Here is a 23,159-nt window from a genome sequence, read left to right as displayed (position 1 = left end):
TATTTGTTGTAACATCTAAAGAATAAAAATCCAAATTAGTCAACCAAGGAACGGTAAATTGTCCTGAAGAATATTTGCAATAAGTATTTCTCAACATGGAGAGATGTATTCTATACCTTTAAATGATCTGAATTCTTGGACAATATTTAGTACTACACCACTACCCTGGCATCACTTTACTAATCATAATATGGCACTTAATCTTGCATGAAACCCAAACAACAGTAATCTATAATAAATCAATCAGAATACCCAAAAATTACATTTTTAGCAGCATGATTTAAAGACTAATCACCCTTGAATTCTCTAGCACATTTATTTCTAGGAAAACATCAGCCAAACTCAACAATAGCATGTCACCACTAAGTAGGCAGACAAAATACAGAATCTTCCATATAGTAAGCACAACAACACATTGCATAATAGTATCAACCCAATAACAGAAAATGTAGTTATAGCCAAATTCCCTTCTAGATTCAATGCAGAACCCAGGAGGCTTTATAAGCTGAATTAATTCTTTCCTTTCAGTGCAGCAATTTCATTTTCTTTGATAAAACCATTCTTGTGCAGAAAAGATCAAATTTAAAACTGCACTTATTCCTCTAGTCACAAGGATAAAACAGAATTCTGCTATAGGTGCTTTACTAAAATGAGCAGTTCCGTTTCTCAGATAAGTTCAGCATTTATGGCCACAATGAAGAAGAATCCATTCCTCTTTTGCACAGAATCAGTTAAAATGGAGAATTTGTACTGAGAGTAACTCAGTCTGTTATCAAAGTACCAGCATTTTGTACACTCTTGTCCAACAGTTTGATACCTACATTTTGTTGCAACTGCTCATAATTGACAGGATACTGTCTGATCTAAACATCTAACTAAATTACACTTTATTTAGCCTTCTCTTCCATCACTCTCTTCATCTTTCAGGTATCTTTCCACAGATGACTCCTGAAACCGTTAATAGTTTTTTTTTCTACTAAATATCCTTCAAAACATTCCATATTAACAGTAAGGGGGAAAAGGTTTATCCCTTAAAGTTGTTACGAATCTTTTTAATTTATGTCAACTGGAAAACATCTTCATGCCAAAATAAAAAGGTGCAAGCATCAATTCCTACTAACTCAGTCTCCATCTTCAAGCATCTTTTGTTGCTTGTTCTAGTGTACAGAAGTTTCCCATACCTACAAACTCTTCTAAACTCTCAGATTGTTTTAACAAATTACAGAGCCAGCAATTTCTTTGCTCTGGCATGTTGTATGAAAAGGACACAATACTTCTTTTCTGGGCATGCAGGTTCCATAATATCTGTAAATATTACTGAAATGCAATCAGTCTCAAGAAAAGATGTGACCTGGTTTTCTTGCTCCAGAAATAAATGTCTACGTAAAAAGCCATATAAATTTGACCTTCAAAGGGTTTCGGTTATCTTTTATTCTTTTAATCTAATCAAAATACTAGTGGCACTATTATCAGGACAAGCTAATTTCCACAGCTGAATATGTAGTCAAATGTTTATTTTCATTGAATTTCAAGAGCTAGATAAGCATACTGTGCATTTAAGCAATAATAATTAATAAAATTTTTATTAATAATAATAAATTAATAATAATTTTTCTTTTCTCTCACTGTCTTTTTAAAAAAATTTTTAGTAAGTCAGAAAATTATAGCAAAGGTCCTCAAGAATCTATGTGATAGCAGAACATTTTACATCACTTACCCTGCTGGGCGAGTAGCCATATCTAACAAAATGCTTTTCCATTCCCTTCGCTTAAATTGCCAGATTCGTGCTGTTCCATCACGGCTTCCACTCACAAATCTAACAAAAGCAGGAAAGAGTTACTCAGAGATCAAAGGCAGATCTGTACAGAAAAGACACCTGAAAATTAAAGTCCCAGAATTTAGAATTCAAAAATGGAAGCTATGAGTAAGAAGTCCAAACAGTGTCAGAATCCGGTACAAGTGGTTTGAGGTTAAAAACGCTTCCCATACCAACAAAAAAATTGAAGGCCTCCAAAAAGTCAAACTTGCTTCCCTATCCTGAGCCCGTTCCAAACTAACAGTTCCATGACCTTTGGTGCACCTTGCTGAGTTATGACACTGCACTGGCACAGGGACACCATAACCCAATGAACATTCCAAGGAGCTGACCTTATCACACACACAGAGGTCAAGAGGAGAGCCCTGCCAGCAGAAGTACAGACATGATTTAAAATAAAACCTATTCCCAATAAGTTAGCATTGTATACTGAGTAAGTACTATGATACTTATATGAAGAAGTGTTTCCCAGCTTGAGTTTCTCTCCCACTCTTTTCTTTCCCCTTTTAGAGGTTCAGGGGTAGGAGGAGGAGAAAGAGGCGGGTGAAGCTTGGTTTACAACTATTTGTATCATGATAAAAGTGTACATTAGAACATCAAATAAGTGAAAGTGTCAGATACTTCGTAATAAACCAAACTGTTTTCTTTAGCATCCTTCATATCCAACATCCAGAACTTTAGGTGAAACATTAAAAAAAGCCTTAGGCTAGCTAAACAAAACATTGTTAGATCTAGTTTGATATTTTTTCTGTATCCAGCAGTCATTTAAGTGAAAAAAGGTTTACACGTTAAAATATATCTAAAAGTACACGTATTTGATATGTGAATATATATACACACACACACACATTTCTTAGGAAGAAGTTTCAAGTATTTTCATAATTTTAGCAAATTCAAAATACTTCAAGCATTACAATGAAAACAACTGTGAAACTAAGGAGTACTATGAAAAAGAAACAGTGAGACTCCAATAGTTTACTGGATGAAACTCAAAACAAAGCTCTTTGTTTTAATAACTACCTCTGGAAACTAGTATTTACAAATGTCTACAAGGTCAAAAAGCTAGCTCTGAATAGTGTGCTTACCTGCTACTACTATTAGAAAACTGAATGCTGTCAACTTTGTCCTATATAAAAAAAGAGCAGAAAAAGAAAAAAGAAATCAAATTTCTCCAAATTATCCCCTTTTATCCAAATTATTACTTTAATCAAGTACATATGTAATTTTAAAAAAATGTATTTACAGTATGAAACTCCAACTCTGATATCTTCTCTGGCTGACCTGATCCAAAGAAATAAACCCTAATGATGTGATCTGTACTCCCAGTGGCCAAAAACATTCCACCTGAGAAAAACAAACAGATAAGACTTTAAAAAAAGGGCAATCTACTGTTACTACAGTATTTTCAAAGGGACATAATATCAAATATTTAAATTTATTCTCTGAAATTTATAGCTGCATCTCATTTCAACTATGCCTGAAACTGACCTTTAAGTCAAAACAAGATTTAGAAACTCCAAAGTTTAACTAGAGTTGAATTATCTCACATTTGCTGTCAGTAAATATGCATCAGCAGACATATCCGAAAGATTAGTTAACTAGAGTAATTTGCTTGCATCTAAGCCCTTAGAAGCCTCCCTCTTAATAAAAATCAAATGGAACTGGAACTCTAGTACATTTTGATATTTCATCCAATTATTTATGTAGCATTCTTCAGTTGCCAGCTCTAGAACCAATGAAACCCAGACCATGAGAGAACTCTGTAATCAGCACCTTCTTGTACAAATCCCCATATACTACGCCTCAGAGAAAGCCAACTCTCCTAATTATTCTGAGAAAAAGGTATATATCTATCCCATTCTGAAAAGACTTGCAGTCATAAGAGACTTACTTACAACATTTCATGTTTAACTGTATTTGTAATTTCTAATTTTAACTGTATTGCTAATTTCTGTAGCAGCAAGTATTAATGCATAAATTCTGAATTTATATTTTAAATATTTGGGATTTTTTATAGCCACTAACTCAAATCCACCTTATTAAAAAGAAATATGCTACAGTAGCTGTAGTGTACTTTATTTTACTCATCAAATAACTTCTTATACTGTTTCAAGGAGAGAAAGAAAAAAAAAAAAGGCTTTTACCAGCACTAAAAGAAGAACAGATCATTTGGACTCCAGGCCGAGGACGTTCTGTAAACTTCGTTGGCCTTGGACTACAAACAAAAGAAAACCAGTTAAATAATTTCCTAATAGGGTTTCAAAAAACAAGTCAGTATCTTAGAAAAAGAACAGAAGGATAAAATTAAATATGAAGGAACAGATGGCTGCCCATTTATAAACAATTTTGTGTGACTATGCTTCACGATCTGATCTTTAGGAAACCAAGACATCCAGATGGACTAAGTAACCCATGCATCAAGGAGAGTTGTAACCCAACTTAAATCCCATTCCCTTCTATCCTATGATATTGCTATACAAAACACTCTCCTGAAGTTATCAGGAAAGCAGAACAGAGCCAGCTGCCCATGATGTTGTTTTAAACCGCTGGGTGTTCTGGCTTTCTCCTGTGGCATATGCTTGCTTTTACAAGAGAGAAACAGAGACAGGTGCTCTTTATAGACAAGGATATCAAAGAAGTTTAAATAAATTTGGAGTTTTCCACAGTATTAGAATATAAGATTTTCTTCAAATGACATCATATGTTCCCTGTGGGCTAGTTTCAAATAGTACCCAAAATGTCAGGACAGTGGTTAGAAGTTTGTAAGGGATTTTACTTTACGGCCCTCACTTTTCTCTAGGCATTTCAGAATGTGATATGGAAGCAAAACTAAAGCTTCAGTGGATCTGGCATTTTAAGGGTGTGTAAAACCAAAACAAATCAGATCAAGTTCTTCAATCATTATTTCAATTCTGTTCATGGATTACAGCAACCTCAAACCAGTAGGTGGTCTTGCATAGTATGCCATCTGCAATCTTCCCTCAAAGAATTAACTTACGAGAGAACAGCAGCACTACACCCACGAGTGTCATCACTAAAGATTTGCTCTAACATAAAAGAATGCATATTCAGAACTTATCCAAAATGTTCTCTTTTAAAAGCAAAATGGCCTGTATAATTCATTTCACCTGAAGGTAGATGCATAAGAGATCTTTCTCCACTAATCAGTTACTGCTATCTCAAAGAAAGTAATAAGCATTAAACCTTGGCGATGTTTATGCATGAAACAAAGTAATAAACATCAGCAATATCAGTTAAGAAATCTTTCTCCAAATTATCCATTCGGTATAGGCTGTTTCTGTGACCTTTCCTGCAGAAGTTTTAAGGTAACTCCCTGCAGATTTGTGACAAGGAAACTTCGCAAGATACACTAAACAGGACAAAGATCTTTTCTACAAAACAGTTGAAATCCTCCTTAACTGAGATACTAACAAGAACTATCAGACAATTCAATACCCAGTTTACATAATTTGGAACAAATGTAAATAGATAAATAGGCTGTTGTTTTCTTCCACTCTTGTTTGTGAACTCTGCCTTTGGAGTTAGGACAGCTGCAAAATAGAGCAAGTATGCACTTACATTCTAGTTTAGATAACCAATTTAAATTCTCAAACTTACGTCTCTCTAATGTGTGCTATTTAAGGCATCAGGAGACAAGGGATTATGGCACTCTTCTACAATAAAACAGATCGCAAAATGAGTTGGGCCATCAGTATTTTTGTGAAGCGTGGAAAGGGGACAAAAGCTGGTTCCATCCAGGACAATGTTTCACTTTACATATATTTTCAATGCATTTATTAAGTGTTTTATTAGTTTATTAATCTAAGTTCCGCAGACAAGCTTAACTCTGGTCATGTAGTAGTTAAAGCAAGACTTCTTCACAGAAAACAGATGCCTTGATATAACCTCTCTAACTTAAGATAATAAAAAAGGTTCAGAATATCTGAGTTCTGATATATGAACAGTCCCTTTAACATCGAGGGCCTTCTGCATAAGAAAGGAAATGAGAAGCATCACATCACACTGATGATAATTGAGAAATCAGTGTCTTGTCCAAAACAGGAATGTCAAAATCAGCATGTGTTTTTCCTGAGGTTTTTTCCTCTTTCTAAAATTATGGGAGAATAAATAGATAAGAAGAAAAGCAGTACACCAAGCTCCTCTATCCAAATCTGTGAGACGATTCTGCTGCCTTGTTCATATGGTCTACCAGTAACAGGCTAACACTGGAAACTTGTGATGCAAACAGGTGGCAGAAGAAAAAAAATTCAGTGTCTTCCTCAGAAAAGATATATAGGCAAATATTTTGCAGTGCAACTAATTTAACTGTGATGCACTGACCAGTTGTAATAATTCTCCATTTAACTTGAATGAAGCACACAATTCTTCAATTTCTGATGACCCGAAGCAGATTTTCTCTCTCCTCCCTACTGTAAACTGATGCAGGATCCAACTCCTGTGTTTACTATCACCACCCAGAATAGTGAAAGAAGACTAAACCCAGGGTAAGACTTGATTGCCTAAATTTTCAATTGTTTTCCCATCTAGTTTGGGCTACATTCTGTGAATTCCTTGCCTGCAGCAACAACATACCGCCTGGTCATAAACCTCTTCAAGGAAAGGAGACAGGAGCCCCTGTAACACTAAAGAACATGCATCCACACTAGTCACAGAACCATGTGAACAAGGTTGCTCACTTTCCTTTGAATAATATCAGAACTTTGTGGTCAGCTGTGCCAATGTCTCTTTCATCCTATGATACAAAATCTACTGTAATGTGTCCTTTTGCAGTTCATCAAAACAGAGCTGTCACCAACATCGCTGGACTGGGCCATATGTCTGACCCAAACAGAACATGCCTCAATTAACAAGGTTATAAAAAAATGGGAGACCAACATAGGAAGCCCTTAATTTCAGACATACTATTAATTAAATAATATTAACTGCAGCAGAGTTGTTGGCAAAGCTGAGTTACAAGAAATTTTGCAATCTGAGAATGAAACAAAATAAACATTTGCAGAGATAAGAAAAAAAAACAGAAAATACAACTCAGTGTATTTAAGAACGAAACTGGTTTTTTTAATTTGAGAGCCCACTGAACACAATACCAACTCTGCCTTTTTCATGAAAGATTTCAGCAAAGTACTAATGGCACTGCCAATCATCTTGAAATGACAATCAACCACATGATCATTGTTAGGCTGCCCACTGCCAGGTGATTCGAGTAGTGTTGAGTACAAAAAGCAGGGATGGGATATATAGATTTTCTCTTTTAAGTAGCTAAAATTTCAAGACTTCACCACCCATCCCCATTTGAAGCATTGCATAATTTAGTAACACACTTTCATCACTGATAGCAATTGCATTCTTGCAGAGCAGGTTGCAGTCAAGCTCAGGAGGAACATGAAATCAAGTTCTGACTTAAGCATATTACAGCATCCTTCACCTGAACTACTCAGAACTCTTGGTTATGCTTGAAAGCTCCAATTTCTCCTTCCTGGGGTGGGAGTTGTACTAGAATCAAGATACAGGGCAGCAAGCTCAGAGGCTGAATAACCATGGTAAGAGATCTTATTTTCCCTGCCAGCTTTCCCCCTCTTTAGAGATATTGAACAGAAACAAGCCTGTATTTTTTACTACAGGAATAAAAGGAAGGATAAACTTCCCACCTCACCAGCGAAACTCTCTTCCAGATAGCCTACACAACATACCTTTTTAAAATAACCTCAAAAAACGGCATTATGACAAAAAATTAACAGGCATCATTCTTTCCTTTGATGCTCTTATATTGCTAGTACTTGTTTTCCCCCAGCACACAACTGAATGGATGTGGAGGGAACCTGCCACACTTCCACAGCTCCAGAAGGAGAAACAGATTCAAGTGTGTAAGAAGTGCAACCACCTCACTGAAAACTGTTATGACAATATACACCCATTGCTGAGATGCACTGGCCATGCAATGCAGCCTTCTTGTGGAAAATTACACTGGAATGCAAGTTTTCCAGTATAATTTTTTTTGGTTTACCAGAATAATTGTGATAAGCACAGTTAGAAAAGTTTACACCTTAGCACATTACATAAAACTTCCACTAACAAGTTCCCTGAACTAGTACACTGTTCAACTCAGGAAATTAAGACTTGTCTGAGTGTCCATCTGTTTCAATATCACAAGTGGCAAAAAGTTATGTTCCAGTCTCAAAAGACATGCCTGTTTCTTATTTAGACATTTTTATCACGTTTTAGTTCGGATTAAAAAGCATCAATTACTTCAAATACATTACAGTTCTACTAAGTTTAAACAAAGACCTAAAAAGAAAAAGCACACAGTGATGCCTTTTAATACCTTCACATAATGCATAATATCCTGTGGCAAGAAGTTTTGTAACTCAGTTGCATGTTTTGTAAAGAACCATCTTCTTCCGATTTGAAAATGGATACTTCCATCTGATACCTTCTAGAACCATAAGGGCCCACAATCAATTCCTCATTATATTCCCTCCTCAACACACTCATGACTGTACATGACTCATCTTCATACATTTGGTTTTTTCCAGACTGAAGGAATACAGCTTAATGGCTTCCTCTCTCCTCTCAAACCCAATGTAAAAAATATTTCCGGAACAGAAGGTAAGAGCAGTAGAAAGATTCCAGTCTCAAAACTTAATCTGCACTCTGTTGTCAAACGACATGAATCACTGGCGTGACTTAGGTTACCAGACCACTTCCTTGCTGTGCTGCACAAGACAGCTGAACTGATCTGTTTTCTCTATGCCCCTGTCTAATCACATTACAATGACTTCTACATGAAAGCATTACTCAAATATCTTTTATACTTTTAATATTTGTTGAGCACATCTCACTAAAAATTTTTGTTCCACAATTATATATCACCATGGAAAGGAATTAGTTCAGAATCCCCTACTATAACTGGAACCAGTTTTTCCCCTACCTAAGTTTTATCTCAAGACAAATCCCATCCAACTCCATGATTCATTCAAACAATCATCATTTTGAAACATTTATCTCCTACCTTATATATTATATATAATTATATATATATTATGTAATTATATATATAATTATTATATATTATAACCTACCTAGCTCTCAAGGATTTGCTATTTTCTAATGACAGAATTCATTTCAAAAATCAATTTCGCAGACTAAAACTTTACTTAGGAAAAGGAGAAAAAAAGAAAGAAAAGAAAAAAACATGTGGGCTCAAAAGGTTTACCAATCAGACAGACAAAGATTTCATCTTGTCAACAAGAGCTCAGACTTGGGAAATCTTAAAAAAAATAATGTGGTGGCAACTCCTTTCCTTCACACAAAAATAAGCATGTAAGTTATGTCCTCCTCTCCTCAGTAAAAAGGGGAGTCTTAATTTGATTACAGCATGCACTAGGCAGCAGAGGAGTAACAACCTGAGACACAGCTTCACTTACATTATCAAAAGAGATACAACATCCAGAGAACATCAAAATAGCTAAGGCCCAGACAACTAGAAAAGTACCTATGCAAGTGTGCCTGCAAGCTCTGCATAACCTCAGCACTGCAAGGAAAAGATTCTAGCAGCAATTACTAAAACTACAAGGAAATTGAACTCACCTGCAAGCATATATTCAGAAGAATACATGCCATCGTCAAAACTAAATCGCTTATGATTACTAAGCCATCCATTTCCAATTTTAAGCTATGGGTTTTAGTGATAAAGGAAGAGCAAAGAGCATTTGAAAGCTACTGAGCAAGTTGGTTTTAAAAAACTATATTGGAAAGTCCTGACAACATTTTTAGTATCTTTGAAGGCAGAAACTTCATACTCAACTTCAGCCATCAATACATGGCTGTCCAAGAATTCTGCCTTCTGCCATGTTACAGCCAAGAGCAACTATGAAAAGGTAATATAAGTAAGGAAAGAACAAACATCAAAAACATCCTATCCTGATTTTTACTAGGATATTACTGTCTCCTTAAAAACTGGACTTTGCAATCTAGATTGCAATAATTTTATCAACATAATTTTCATTTCATTTGAGATTAAGAGATGACATCAGAATAAAGGAGTGCCAACTTCGACATTGTATTAAACAAAAAACCTCAATAGTAGACTTATTTTCTAAATTAACAGATATACATTATCACACCATAAAACATTGTATTATCAACTTAGTTTTTAATAGATAAACAAGCAAGCTATAGCTACAACAGAAACAGATCATACCCAACAATCACATACTGAAATAGCCAATGAAAAGCTGTTTAGTCAAATTTTTCTCCGTATTTGTATGTCATTCTTAATTACATAAATAGAAATAGTAATAAATAAAATAGCAACTAACTTTATTTTAAGGGTGCCAGCATCCCACAGCCAAAAGCATATTGTTCCATCTGCCCCAGTCGAAGACAAGTATCTCTTTGAGCCACTACATAATGGAGAGAACTGGGAAAAGGGGGAAGAAAAAAAAGTTCTCCTGTTAATCTGTTCCAGATGTGCTAAGAAGTTCCACAATTCATTTCACCAAAAAAAGGAAAAAAAAAAAAAAAAGAAAAAAAAAAGAAAAAAAGAAAATCAAGTATCAAACCATACTTAAGGGAAACAGATTGGAATGAACAATGAACACCAAAATAACAAAATGTTGCTCAGTCACTCCCTCCAGAACCACCCTTCTGAGTTACTTGCCAAAGCAGTCCAGATTCTTCCTCCCTCCCCACCAACCAAGTTGCACAATAGCATGCAACTCTAAACAAAAGCAAATCAAAGTACTCCCAGTGACTGCAGTTCTTACTCAATACACCTGTGCTCAGAATCACAGCCTGCAAAGGAGGGGTACTTCAAAACGGAACTGCCCATATGTGCCATGAAACTTTTTTGAACAAGGATTATGTCTGGCATTCTTCAAAGGTCAAGCATTTTGACAATAAACGTGTTATTTCACAATGCATACCATGAAAATTCCTTCTCACTTCAGGGCTTAGTTGCCAGGCATGCATTTTTATTACACTGAACGTTCTCATGACTCATTTTTGCAAAGCAAAAACCTACCTGCAATGACGTTATAGATGCACTGTGGCCCTGAAGGACTGCTAAGGGTGCACAAGTTCGAAGGCACCAAACTCGGATCATTTTATCACAGCTTCCAGCAGCTATCATGGTGTTTTCATAGTTTACTGCCATATCAGATATTTCAGCTGCATGCCCTCTCAGGGTAGCCAACAACCTTCCATCATCAGTTGCCCAGATTTTTACAAGGCAATCATCTGATCCCTAGAAGTAAGGTAGAAATAATTTCAACCACACCATTAGCTGTTTCGATGTTAGAGTTAGCACAGTGAAGTGAAAAACAGAAGTAGTGACATGCAGATACTCCCACCCATGCTTTTAACAGTTTTCCACACTGCATTCAAAACACAGGTTTACATTCTCAACAGCATATACCAATTTATAATACTGATCACAAATCCTACAGTAAGTTGGTCTATGCTTTAGTAAGACACTTTTTCCAAAAATCCACCACAAACTGAAGAAGCTGTTGCAATACATTAAAATAAAAATTTACATTAAACATGAAAGTGAATTATGAACTGGTACAGTCTGTCATTTATACCTACTTATGTTCCTTATCTTCCTAGTTTCATCATCATCATACTTACCACAATAAGTTAGGTAAAGAGGATGTATGAACAGCTATTCCATTTTTAAGTTGAACTACTACAAACCTGCTTCAATATTCACATTAACAAACACCGAAATGACCACTCTTTCTCAACAAACTTAAGAGGCTTCATCTATGTATTCATACTTAACTCAATTTTTGCTGGTCTTCCCACACAATACTAACAGCTACTTGCCCGTATAACAATGAATTCACAGCCCTAACAAAAAATTCAGAACTCATTCCTCCATTTTTTATTGCATTCCTGTGCCTTCCTGAAAGTCTGGGTATTTGCACCACACCATGGCTCAATACCATGATATTCGAACACTGCACACACGCTGACAGACAAGGTTTAGTGTAAACATTTAATTCAATTACTTAGGATCAGAAGCAATACAAAGTTGGGTTTTAACATCCAGAGAACTGATCTGCTACTGGACACACACACAGGTGCTACAACAAGTTACAATGTGACACCATCCTTACAAAATGTCACCAGTTTTTCCTATTCCATCTACTTACAGTGTACAAGCTTACCTGCATTTACGCTTTAAAGACAGCAGAAGGCATGGCAATACTATCACATACCTTTTATAAAATAGGACCAGGTCTCCTAGGCAAAGGAAATAGTTACAGAAGCTTGTTCATAATTATATTTTTTGCCTCTTAGGTGAGAAGAACAATGGTACAGCCTATACTATTTTACCTATGCATAAAACTTCCATGCTGAGATTCTGTGGAACACATTTGCCTCATCTAACTGCTAGACTGCCAGAGTGCTAGAGCAGGGAACACAACCAGTCTGAGCTACAGCAATGAGCAGACAGAATCACAGAATTATTGAGGTGAGAAGATACTTTGGTCTAAGTCCAAACTCCCTGCTCAAGTAGGGTCAGCTAGAACATGATGGTATATCCACCACTCAGGTTTTGTTATCTTCTGTGCATTTACTGAAGGCACCCTCTTGCCCCATCACCCAGGTCCTTAAAGAAACTGTGAAAGAGTACCAGTCTCAGTACCAAACCCTGGGGTACACCTCTAGTGACAGGCCTCCAGCAGTCACTGTGCTGCTAATCACAACCCTTTGAACCTGAAAATGCACTAAACTGACACTCTCACAGTCCACACATCTAACCTGTACATCACCAGTTTGTCAGTAAGGATGCTATAATTATCTGAAAGATAGTATCTGCTCATGTGATTCTGTTATCATGATTATGAGATTCTAGAGTATGAAGAAGCTTGTACACTCTTCTCAAAATGCAGTCACCACCAAAAAGCCCAAGAAGCCAAGACAGAAGGGTATGTGTGCTTGCTTGTGTGTAAAACTGCAAATAATAGCCTCACTGCTCAAAAGAGAGACCTGAAACTAGGAGGGGGGAATGGCAGACCCAAAACTACCAAATACTATAAAAGGTAGAAATCAGTCACAGAAAGATATAAAATGGTCAGCAAGGAAAAAAAATAAAAAATACTTGTGGGACCTAATACCACCTGGAGGGTTCCCAGAGGTCTTTTTAGTAACACTAAACCGAGGAAAAAAATCAGCATAAAATGGGTCTGCTCCCTGCCAGCTGGTTATAGTGTCACTACAGAGGCACAGGTTGTACATCTCCACTGCAGAGAAAAAATGACTGTCAGCCAAGTCTCAACAATGAAAAGGGGGGGCCAGGGGCAGAAAAGGCAGGGGAAAAGGAAAACAAAAGAGAAAAAAACTAAGGTAAATTTGTACATTCTGTAGCACCTCAGCAAGACATCAATATTAAGAGTTCAAATAAATTCATGTGTTTCTATCTGATCTGAATGGGACAATCCACAACTCTTAAAATACTGTTGCAATTCTACTAGCAATGGCATTGGCTTGCAGCACAGCTCATGTTTCCAAGGTTATATCTACAACTCCTACAAATTATGTACCTATTAAAAAGCGTCTGTCAAAAGTGAATCCTAAAACAACTTCAGCACCGAGAGAGAATTGATGACTGCATTACCAAGGTATGGAGTAAAATTGGTTCATTTTCCTACCATTACACACACTTGTGGGATGAAGTGAAACTGCCAAGCAACACACAGATTAATCTTGGGTTGGAAATCTTACACAGACTATTACACAGTGCTGCTTATTATTCCCTAGAAAGAATAATCTCAGCAGAGACAAGAAAATAAAGGTGGGGAAAAAAGTTTTTTGCAGTCAGAAATTTGAGTAGTGCAGGAGCTAGAGAAGACAGCATTTGTTTCTATTACCCTGCATTGGCTCTGCAAGTCATGCTTTTCAGTAGAACTAGAATAAATACAAAGTCTCTACTTCCACAGGGGAACAGCTGCCTCACCACAGTCTTCCCCATAGGTTGCAGGAGAACCTGTTCCAGCACCTGAAACACTTTCTCCTCTTCCTTCTTCACTCATGATAGGATCTGCAGGGCTATTTCTCTCTCATATTTCCACTCCTCTCTCTCAGCTGCAGCTGCCCTGGGATTTTTCTCCTCCTTAAACACATTATCCCAGTGGCACTACCGCCGTCACTGATGTGCTGAGCCTTGGCCAGCAGCGCGTCTATCCTGGAGCTGGCTGGCATTGGCTCTGTTGAACAAGCAGGAAGCTTCTGGTAGCTTCTCACAGAAGCCCCCCCAGTACCACAACCTTGCTACATGAACACAATACAGGCCAAGTAGGCTAGTAGGAAAAACGTATCATATCCTGTTCGCGCTGTCTTTAGGCAAAATAGAAGTAACATCTTTCTAGCAAGGACAACATCTCCCAGATGAGCACTGGGAGATGCTGAAAACACTTTCTTTTCCTTTTAATTCTAAACAGAACACAAACAAAGCTTGAATTTAGAGGCTTTCAATCCTTCAGATGTCACGTGGATGTCACGTGGAACAGGAAACTATCATGATGCAGCTTCTAGAACCAATTATAAATCTAAAACAATTTATCTAGATACCATCACACTGAAGGCTGCAGAGTAAAAATGTAAGGCAAGAACAATTCCCTACTGATGCACACAAATTTACACGCCACACTTGAGACTTTAGAAGTTGTAGTGGTCTAGATTGAAAAGAATTGGCACCATTTCATTATACAGATGCAATTACAACACAACAGATCATGACTGTTTATCCACTGACAATATGAGGCCAGCTACAGCAACTTGGACTTTACCAAAATGTGGAATACAACCATTTGCCAACAACCACTTAAACATCTACACGAAGAACACTGGATTTACCTAAGTGCAGAGACAAGAAGTTCAGTCCCAGACTCTCCAAAATGAAAATTCAGCAACCACATTTAACATCTATGGCCACTTTATTTAACACCAGACTGAAGTAATCATGATCTAAACTGGGAACTTTTTTCCAAGCAATTAGACCAGGACACCAGTCAGCAAAGGAATGCCAGCAAAACTATGGGGTTGCAGAAACATATTGCCCCTCTCCACCCTCCATTTTATTTCAGGTTGTTCTACTTCTCTCTTGGAAAAAAACAACTGTTACAGTCAAGAGAATTCTCTCATAGAATCTCTAATGCATTCTACCATGTCACATACAAAATAAACCCACAACACAGAGCCCCTTTCCTGATAATTCAATCACATATAAACCACAGGACATAAGATTTTAATGCCTGTGATTTGGCTTGCTGATGAAAACAAACGAAATATGAAAATGAGTCTCTTCTATGTCTGAAATAACAAGTGAACAAAAAATCTGCCTCTTCAAAACACCGCAAGGTGTCCCATCCCTTCAACAACACATCTCCCCACATGACAAAGCAAGATGTATGTGGGCAAAAGGGCAAATTATACTTACAACTGCCTTCTGAAAGAATTTTAGAAGTTAGGACTGCAAGGAAAAATAGGAAACCTGAACTGTATTTCTATCCGCATTGTTCAAGCTATCTGACATGAGGTTAAAAGGACACAATCAAGCTCCTCAATCCACACAGGTATCAATTACATCCAGTGTTTGTAGGAAGGCAATAAATGCAGCCAAAGCATCCTGGACTGGCATGAAGTGTGTTTATGAAATCTTTGTCTCTACTGAAACTGACTACTTACCAAGAAATCCAAATATTACACTGATACCTATCTGGTTTTATAAATCCCATTCCTTGGGAAAGCTGCAATTTCAGTACTGACTTCAGACATCTGTCTAGTATTTATGACTTAACAACAACAAAAAAAGCAAATAATTAAAAATACTAAGAACACTAGTATTTAAAAAAAATTCCTAGGATGTCATAAAGACAATTTGTTGTGAACCAACATTTGTTACAACACACCATGTGATTGTTCTCTCTCTTACTTCCTAGGATCTCATAAAAACAATTTGTTGTGAACCAACATTTGTTACAACACACCACATGATTGTTCTCTCTCTGACTCCCTAATCAAATTCTGTGGTGGCGGTTCCTTGTTTTGCTTATGTTTTTGCTAGAGCAAACAAACCCAGAAGAAAGAACCTACATAGGTTCAGTGGGAAAATGAACAGTTTTCCCAATGAACTACACAGATCAGCTATCACCATCACACCTAGTAGCATGTAAACCAGCACGGCTACTAAAAAAAAAAAATATGAGAGGAATAGTGGCAAAGGATTACCTTCTTTTCATTCATAATCAGTGTATCTATCCTATATTCAGGTTTTGGAAACAATTAGGTGACATCTTATGTGTACTTAAAAAAGAAAATGTCTACAAAAATACAGATTTTGTACTCACAGTAAATATTCGCCTGCCAGTCCGATCAAAAGTTACACAGTATACAGAAGATAAATGTCCTAAAATTCGTTTGTGCATCTTCATATGTTGATAGACTGCAGTTGGAACGAGGCGTTCAAGTCTGTATTTTCCATTTAGTTTTCTTGAAAACAGGGTATCCACTACCAAATGGGTAAAGAAAAAAGAAGAGACACATTTATATTGCGTTCATAAACTAAGATACTTGACAAGGTTGGAAAATTTATTTCATCACTGGAGCACTTGCACATATGAACAGCTTACTATAGTAATGATCTCATTTTGCCCTAGTTAGAGAAAAATATGTACAAAAGTAGCCTATGACACAGACATGGAAAAAGTATTGAAATGCAAGGCATGGTACAAAGATGCAATACAACTTGCAACTTTAAGCGCCCAAATTCAGGAGTACTGAGGCAGCTTCCATGAAGGAATAACCTACCTCAAACACAAAAAGCGTGAAAGCTTCCACATAGCTATTAATTGAAGGTCAGCACACATTCAAATCTTCTCCAAGGCAACCTGCTTCTTGATGTCTACTCAAACATTTATCCATCACTTGTAAGACAGTTTATTTTTTAAGAATCCTGCTACCCACTACAGTTAAACAAACACACACACAAAACCACCATACAAAAATTTACAAATTAATTTACTAAAACTTACAGAAATTTCTGATTTTGACTAACAAAACTTTGTTTCAAAGAGCTTTGAGACCTTTTTTTCAAGTTTAAAAGCTAACACGTTCCAGGAGCAAGAATTCACTTCAACAAAATGGAAATCTTCATCCAGAATGTCAGTGAAGAAAATAAAGTTCACTGTAATTCATTTTAAACTGCTACTCATGCAATAATAAAGCAACAAAGTATAATACTTCTCTGCATGGATACATAGACATTAGTTACACTCCATATCCTCATTAGACCGAAGAATGGCAATGGTGATACATTTTATAATCTACAGAACCGTGACAAGGCAAATAATGTAACATGCACATACAGAATGGTGTTGGAAGATTTAAAGCAAATTTGGAAGGGACAACGGTCAGTCATCCAGTCTAACCTCCCTGCTCAAGCAGTGTCATCCTAGAACATGCGGCACAGGACTGCACCTAGATGGTTCTTGAATGTCTCCATTCAAGGGAGAGGGAGACTCTACAACCTCTCTGGGCAATCTGTTCCAGTGCACAGTCACCCACACAGGGAAGTTCTTCCTCATATTCACAGAAGGAATAATTCCACAAAGGTGGAACTTCCTGTGCATCAGTTTCCACCCATTGCCTCTTGTCCTATTTCTTTGCACCACCAAGAAGAGCCTGGCTTATTTCTCTTGGCACCCTCCCTTCTATAGACACTGATATGGTCACCTCTTGGTTGTTGCTTCTCAAGGACGAGCAAGCCCATCTCCCTCAGCCTGTCCTATTTATCTCAGGGAGAGACACTCCAGTCCCTTAACCATCCTCATAGCCCTCCACTGGATCCACTCCAAGACCTCCATGTCTCTCTTGTGCTGAGGAACCCAGAACTGGACACAGCACTCCAGACTGACCTCATCAGGATTGAGTAGATCACTTCCCTTGACCTGCTGGAAACGGTCTTCCTAAAGCATCCCTGGATACCACTGGCCTTCTTGGCCACAACGGCGCTGCTGGCTCCTGGAAAACTTGCTCCCTGGTATCAACTGCACAACAGCTACAAACCGCTCACACCTCTTGGGTTTGGCCCAGACCAACATAGCAGTGGTGCATGAGCCAGCACAGGTCAAATTACACCAGATTTGCCAATTTTTATAGTGGGATTGTAGCTATTCTGTAAGAACTACAAGCTTCTTGTGTTATAACCAAGTGCAAAGTCCATTAGCCTCAGGCCCTAATTCAAGGGAGTTTTCCTAGTTCAAGAAGCTTTTTGAAGGAGTGGAATTATTAGCTGTAAAACAAAGCACTTTTAGTCGAGGAACAACTGCTGTCTTAAGGCTCTACTATATCTTCACCCTTCCCTCATACTAGAAAACTAGTGGTTGCATTTGCTTTTTGACAAAGTTTTTCCTTGCCAATGGTCTACTTCAGAACAGCAGGAAACCAAGATTAGTTCAGGCACAAGATAAATCTAGTTTTGGTATCTGACAAATCATCCTACATTTAAAAAAAAAAAAACCTCAGTAAACAAAACACACACACACAAAAAAAGAAACCAAACAAGTACACACACAAAAACAGAATCAAGGTCTTCATCCCAACAAAATGAGTTTACACAACCTCAACCTACACAGAAATTGCCTTTTGTCTACTTTTAATGTAAGATGGATATGGTTAATGGATCTCTCAATGCCTTCAAATTAAGCAATAGCTCACAAAAAGTGAAAAAAGCTTAACTAAAAGTTTAATTTTTAGCGATGTTGTGTCAATGAAACAAAACTGCAAGCAGACTCTTTAGGATAAAACAATAAATGACTTCTCATAAGCATGTAATTTTTAATATATACCTGAATTTATAAAAAACTTCTTAAGTACCTGGGATCAACTTCAATTTTGAGGGGGTTTGTGGGGGCAGGTTGTTTGGGTTTGGGAGTGTTTTGGTAACACTGAAGAAGCTAAGTTTAGCAGAACCCAACCCAGTATTTCTAAGAATGATCTCGCTGATATCAATCACCAAGGGGCAACTTGCTACTATTTCACATATCCCTGAGTAACTCAGGAGGTGAAACACCCTTTGTTCAGTAACAATCAACCTACCAGAGGAAATAAAAGGTAATACTGTGGCACTGGAAATGGGAAGACTGGAATCCGTCTTACTCTTTAGCCTTGAACAAAACTTAAAATGTACAAAAATACCAGCACTGGTTAAACATAAAACTAAGTGAATTAAAAAGCAATTTGACATGAAAAGAAATCCCTCCACAGTATTATGAACTTACATTCTCTGAGAAGAAATTTTTTACCAAGTTCATGCAATTAGCAGAGGGGAGGGGAAGAACCAATCTCCTGCAGGTTTGGACACTATCCATAAGCACATAACTTTTAAGACTTCTCAGACTGGGGAGTATCTTCTGGTTATTTAAAACAGAATTCTCACATCCACCATTGTTCTTCAATATCCCTTCCATCTAACTACCTTTGTATTTACTCTCATCAATTTTGCCAAGTGATTTATCCTGATTTCTCTTACTGACCAATTCCCACTACTTATTTTAAATACTGACACCTCCAATGTGTCACCTGCAAACTCTGCCAGCACAATAGCATTTATTTTTTTCCTCCAGAGTACAGGTAAAAATCAAAAATAGCTACGTCACAAATTCCTTCAGTCAAACAAAATTGATTTTTCTTGTCCAAGCTGAGAAAGATTACCAACTGTTAATATTAATGCCTTCACACAAATTACAGGCCCTTGGTTTTATAACAGTTGCTACATCAACACTTGTCAAGTCTCTAACCTATTTAGCTTGAATTTAACTGCATTTGGAAAAAAAATAAATTTAGAACCCTCTGTGACTGCAAGTCTAATCTCTCTCTCGTTTCAGCCATATTAGCACTTTTCTGTCTTTGCTTGGCCTCACACAAATGAGTAAGCATGAACAAAGCTGTTAATCACAGGAAGAGTGACAAGGTATAAGCAGTGAAACAGTTGCAGTGGGAGCCACAAACTACATAGGTGTAGGAAGTGAAGGAAGATGATACTTTATCCCAGGGTGGGTTAGAGAACGCTAGTTGGGCCTTCTAGTGAGTCAACCAACATAAAGGGAAGGGTTGGAAAGAAGAAAACAACAGAAGAGAGATTGCATGCTCCTTGCTGGAAGGGCACTGTGAAATGGACAGTACCTTGAAAAAACTACCCAATGCCTGGCTGACCAAGGAAATTAATATTAACTTAGTTTTACATGCCCGCCTGCTACTTACACATAAGGTCCTGTTTCGAAAATAAATAAGTAAAATTGAAAACAGATAAAAAAACCAGATGCTGCTAAGTGGTTGTTGCACAACACAGTATGATAAACCACCACTTACTCCCAAATGATATTCTGGTTTCAAAATCAGGATTCTTCATATTTAATAATCAGTAAAAGCCAGTGTCAGAGAAAGCTGTGAATTTGTTGACATTTTGAAACTTTTTCACAAATTTTATCATTTTAAGCTGCTAACAATTGTTTACTAACTTGTTCCAAACAAAATTAAGTGGCTTCTAGTTTTTAGTAACTGGGCTCATATTCATACAATATCACCAGCCTCCAATGGTCTACTACCACCCAAGCACTGAATGGCTGAGGTGGAAAGGAACCTCTAGAAAGGTTATCTATTCCAAGCCCCCTGCTCAAGCAGGGTCAGCTAGAACAGGTTGCTCAGTGCTGCATCCAGTCCAGTTTTGAACATCTCCAAGGACGGAGATTTCACAATCCCTCTGGGAAACCTGTGCCAGAGCTCTTATCACCCCCCAAACCTGTTTTCTTACGTTTAAATTGAAGTTCCTCTATTTCAGTTTTGGTTGATGACCTCTGCCATGTCAGGATGCAATAAGAAGAGTGTGGCTCCATCTTCATCACATGCTCCAGTTCAAGTATTTATAACCATTGATACTAGCACCACCATCCTGCCTGTGCCACACTTTCTCTTCTCAAGGCTAAACAATCCCAGGTCTCTTGGCTCCTCCTTGTATGACAGATACTTCAATCCCTTCATCACTTTCCTGGTCCTTTGATAGACCAGCTAACAGCTATAGACAGTCCATGTATGTCTTTTCCTGAGGAGCTGGATCCAGCACTCCAGGTGTGATCTTATTTACACTGAGTAGAGGAAAGAACCCCCTCGACCTTATGGCAATGCACTGCCTCCAGCAACCCAGGATGCTGATTCGGTTTTGTGTGCAAGGGCACATTGTGTCTTCATTCTTCTCTTTGTGACACTTCATTAGATTCCTGTTGATGCATTTCTCCACCCTGTCAAGGTCCTCCTCAATCATCCACTACTCCTAGATTTCAACTGTTTGCAAAACTTTTTGCTTCATCATCCAAGTTATTAATTAAGCTGTTGAACAATACTGGCTCTTGCACCAACCTCTGGAGTACACCACTAGTGAGTGACTGGCTTTTGTGCCAGTCACTGGAATTAACTCTGCTGATTACAGCCCTTTGATCCCAGCAGTTCTGCCATATCTTTTCAGTTTGCCATTGAGAATGTTATGGGAGGCTGTTCAGAAAGCCTTGCTGAACTCAGGATAAATAACATTCACTATTGTCCCCTCATCTCCAAGCTACTCATCTCCTTTAAAAGGCTATTGGGCTAGTCAGGCATAATTTCTCCTTCACAGATCAATGCCAACAACTCTTAACCATGTACCTGTCTTTTCCTACATTGACCTCCAGAAATATTTGCTTCATCACTTGCCCAGGGACTGAGATGAGGAGGACCCAATCTTTAGTTCTACAAAGTCTCCTTCTCATCCTACTTCAGGTCTCCTGCCCCATTCAGCAGCAGGACCTACTGTTCCTCCTACTGCTGACAGACCTGTAAAAACTCTTCATGTTTTGTTTCATATCCCTCACCAGATTTAATACCAGAAGAACTCCAGCTTCCATTACTGCAGAATCACGGAATAGTTGAAGTTGTAAATGGCCTCTAAAAATCACCTAGTCTAATCCTCCTTTGAAAGGAGGGCCAAATATTGCTCAGGATCTTTAATTTCCAGAGATAAAAAAAAGCAAGCAAGGTAGAGTAAAAAACATGGGATTTAAAAAACAAAGGCTCTAAATGTAAGAGTTTAAATTCATTTTTTTAATAAGGGTCACTCAGGAACCTAAAATGCAATTTTGTTTTTTAAAATCTTGCTTCTACTGTCAGAATTCACTGCTGCCAACAACCTTAATCTCAAAACCACACATCTCAAAGAGTCAAAACCACCTTATTTGTTTGGTTTCCCATGGAACAATGTAAAAATCAGACAAAGCCAATGGAAGTGAAGTGGTGGGAGTTTTCAGTGGAACTTACAAAAGAGTATAGATTTTCTCCCTCTCAGGTATGCAACGGGCACCAAATGAACGCCTTCAAAGTTTCAGAACTTTTCTAACTCATTCCCCACCCAAAATAGACCAAGCAGCTCAAAGAAAAACAGCAATCTGTTAAAAGGAAAATAAATTTGGAGGTCTGACTGATATAGCAGTATTAGTCCTTTTTTTTTCACTTAGTTTTCTTTCCACTTTCTAATTTTACCAAAGTGATCAATTCTATCTCCTTATTTACATGGTCTTATCCTTGAATATGGAATATGCCGTAAAGATGGGGGATAGTAATCTGCCTTATCCACTAGTCAGTGATAAATCAAATTTAATTTTGTACCAAGTATAAGCTAAATTTTTAAATGTATACACAATCTTTCATTTTCTTCCTTTTTAGAGTTGTATTTAACTAATAGAAGTTCTGTTCTGAAGACCAGAATCCAAGTTCATTCCCCTTCCATTCACACAAAAATAGAACTAGATTCAGAAGAATCCTGGAAGGATAACCCAAGGATATAATTCACTTACAACTCTTACCCTTATTGAATCAAGTTTCATTAACTTAAGAGGCTAGGCAGGCCTCTAATGAATACCATGGGATTCAGAGCTGTTAAAAATAATAGTAGAGACTGCTAGACAGCTCCTTTCACTCTCCAGGCTAGTAAGACTGAATGTATCAAGCATTCAGTTTGTTCCCCCCGCTTCTTCAAAGATGTCCAAGACCAAAAAAAAAAAAAAGAACAAAACCCAGCTTGAATTGACTTCTAGCTTCCTACCATTTTTCTCTTCAGCTTCTGAACTCTATACAGTATTCCAAGTCTCTTGACTTGGACATGACTGTTAACCAAGTAAAATGATTAAGCTTGCTATCCTATCAAGCCAGAATTTGTCTCTGGTCATATCATGAAGGTAAAAGTATTCCAAATCCTAACTGGAGTATTTCTGGAAACACAAAAATTCTA

At 37.5% G+C, this 23,159-nt stretch overlaps 1 protein-coding gene across 2 annotated transcripts in view; it reads right to left on the bottom strand.

Annotated features, from left to right (window-relative positions):
- Window positions 1-23,159, bottom strand: part of LOC104692827 (pleckstrin homology domain interacting protein) — a 107,516-nt gene that overhangs the window by 69,396 nt on the left and 14,961 nt on the right. For both annotated transcript variants that reach the window (XM_039568951.1, XM_039568953.1), the window contains exons 7-13: window positions 16,195-16,355; window positions 10,860-11,081; window positions 10,156-10,256; window positions 3,961-4,031; window positions 3,060-3,160; window positions 2,902-2,942; window positions 1,718-1,816 (exon numbers count right to left, since the gene is read on the bottom strand). In XM_039568951.1, the coding sequence (XP_039424885.1) occupies window positions 1,718-1,816; window positions 2,902-2,942; window positions 3,060-3,160; window positions 3,961-4,031; window positions 10,156-10,256; window positions 10,860-11,081; window positions 16,195-16,355 (796 nt within the window). The remainder of the gene's footprint in view (window positions 1-1,717; window positions 1,817-2,901; window positions 2,943-3,059; window positions 3,161-3,960; window positions 4,032-10,155; window positions 10,257-10,859; window positions 11,082-16,194; window positions 16,356-23,159) is intronic.

This window comes from Corvus cornix, chromosome 3, assembly GCF_000738735.6.
Source record: "Corvus cornix cornix isolate S_Up_H32 chromosome 3, ASM73873v5, whole genome shotgun sequence".
Classification (NCBI taxonomy): Eukaryota; Metazoa; Chordata; class Aves; order Passeriformes; family Corvidae; genus Corvus; species Corvus cornix.
The sequence above is the reverse complement of the archived record's forward strand: the minus strand, read 5'-3'. Positions and strand labels throughout refer to the sequence as shown.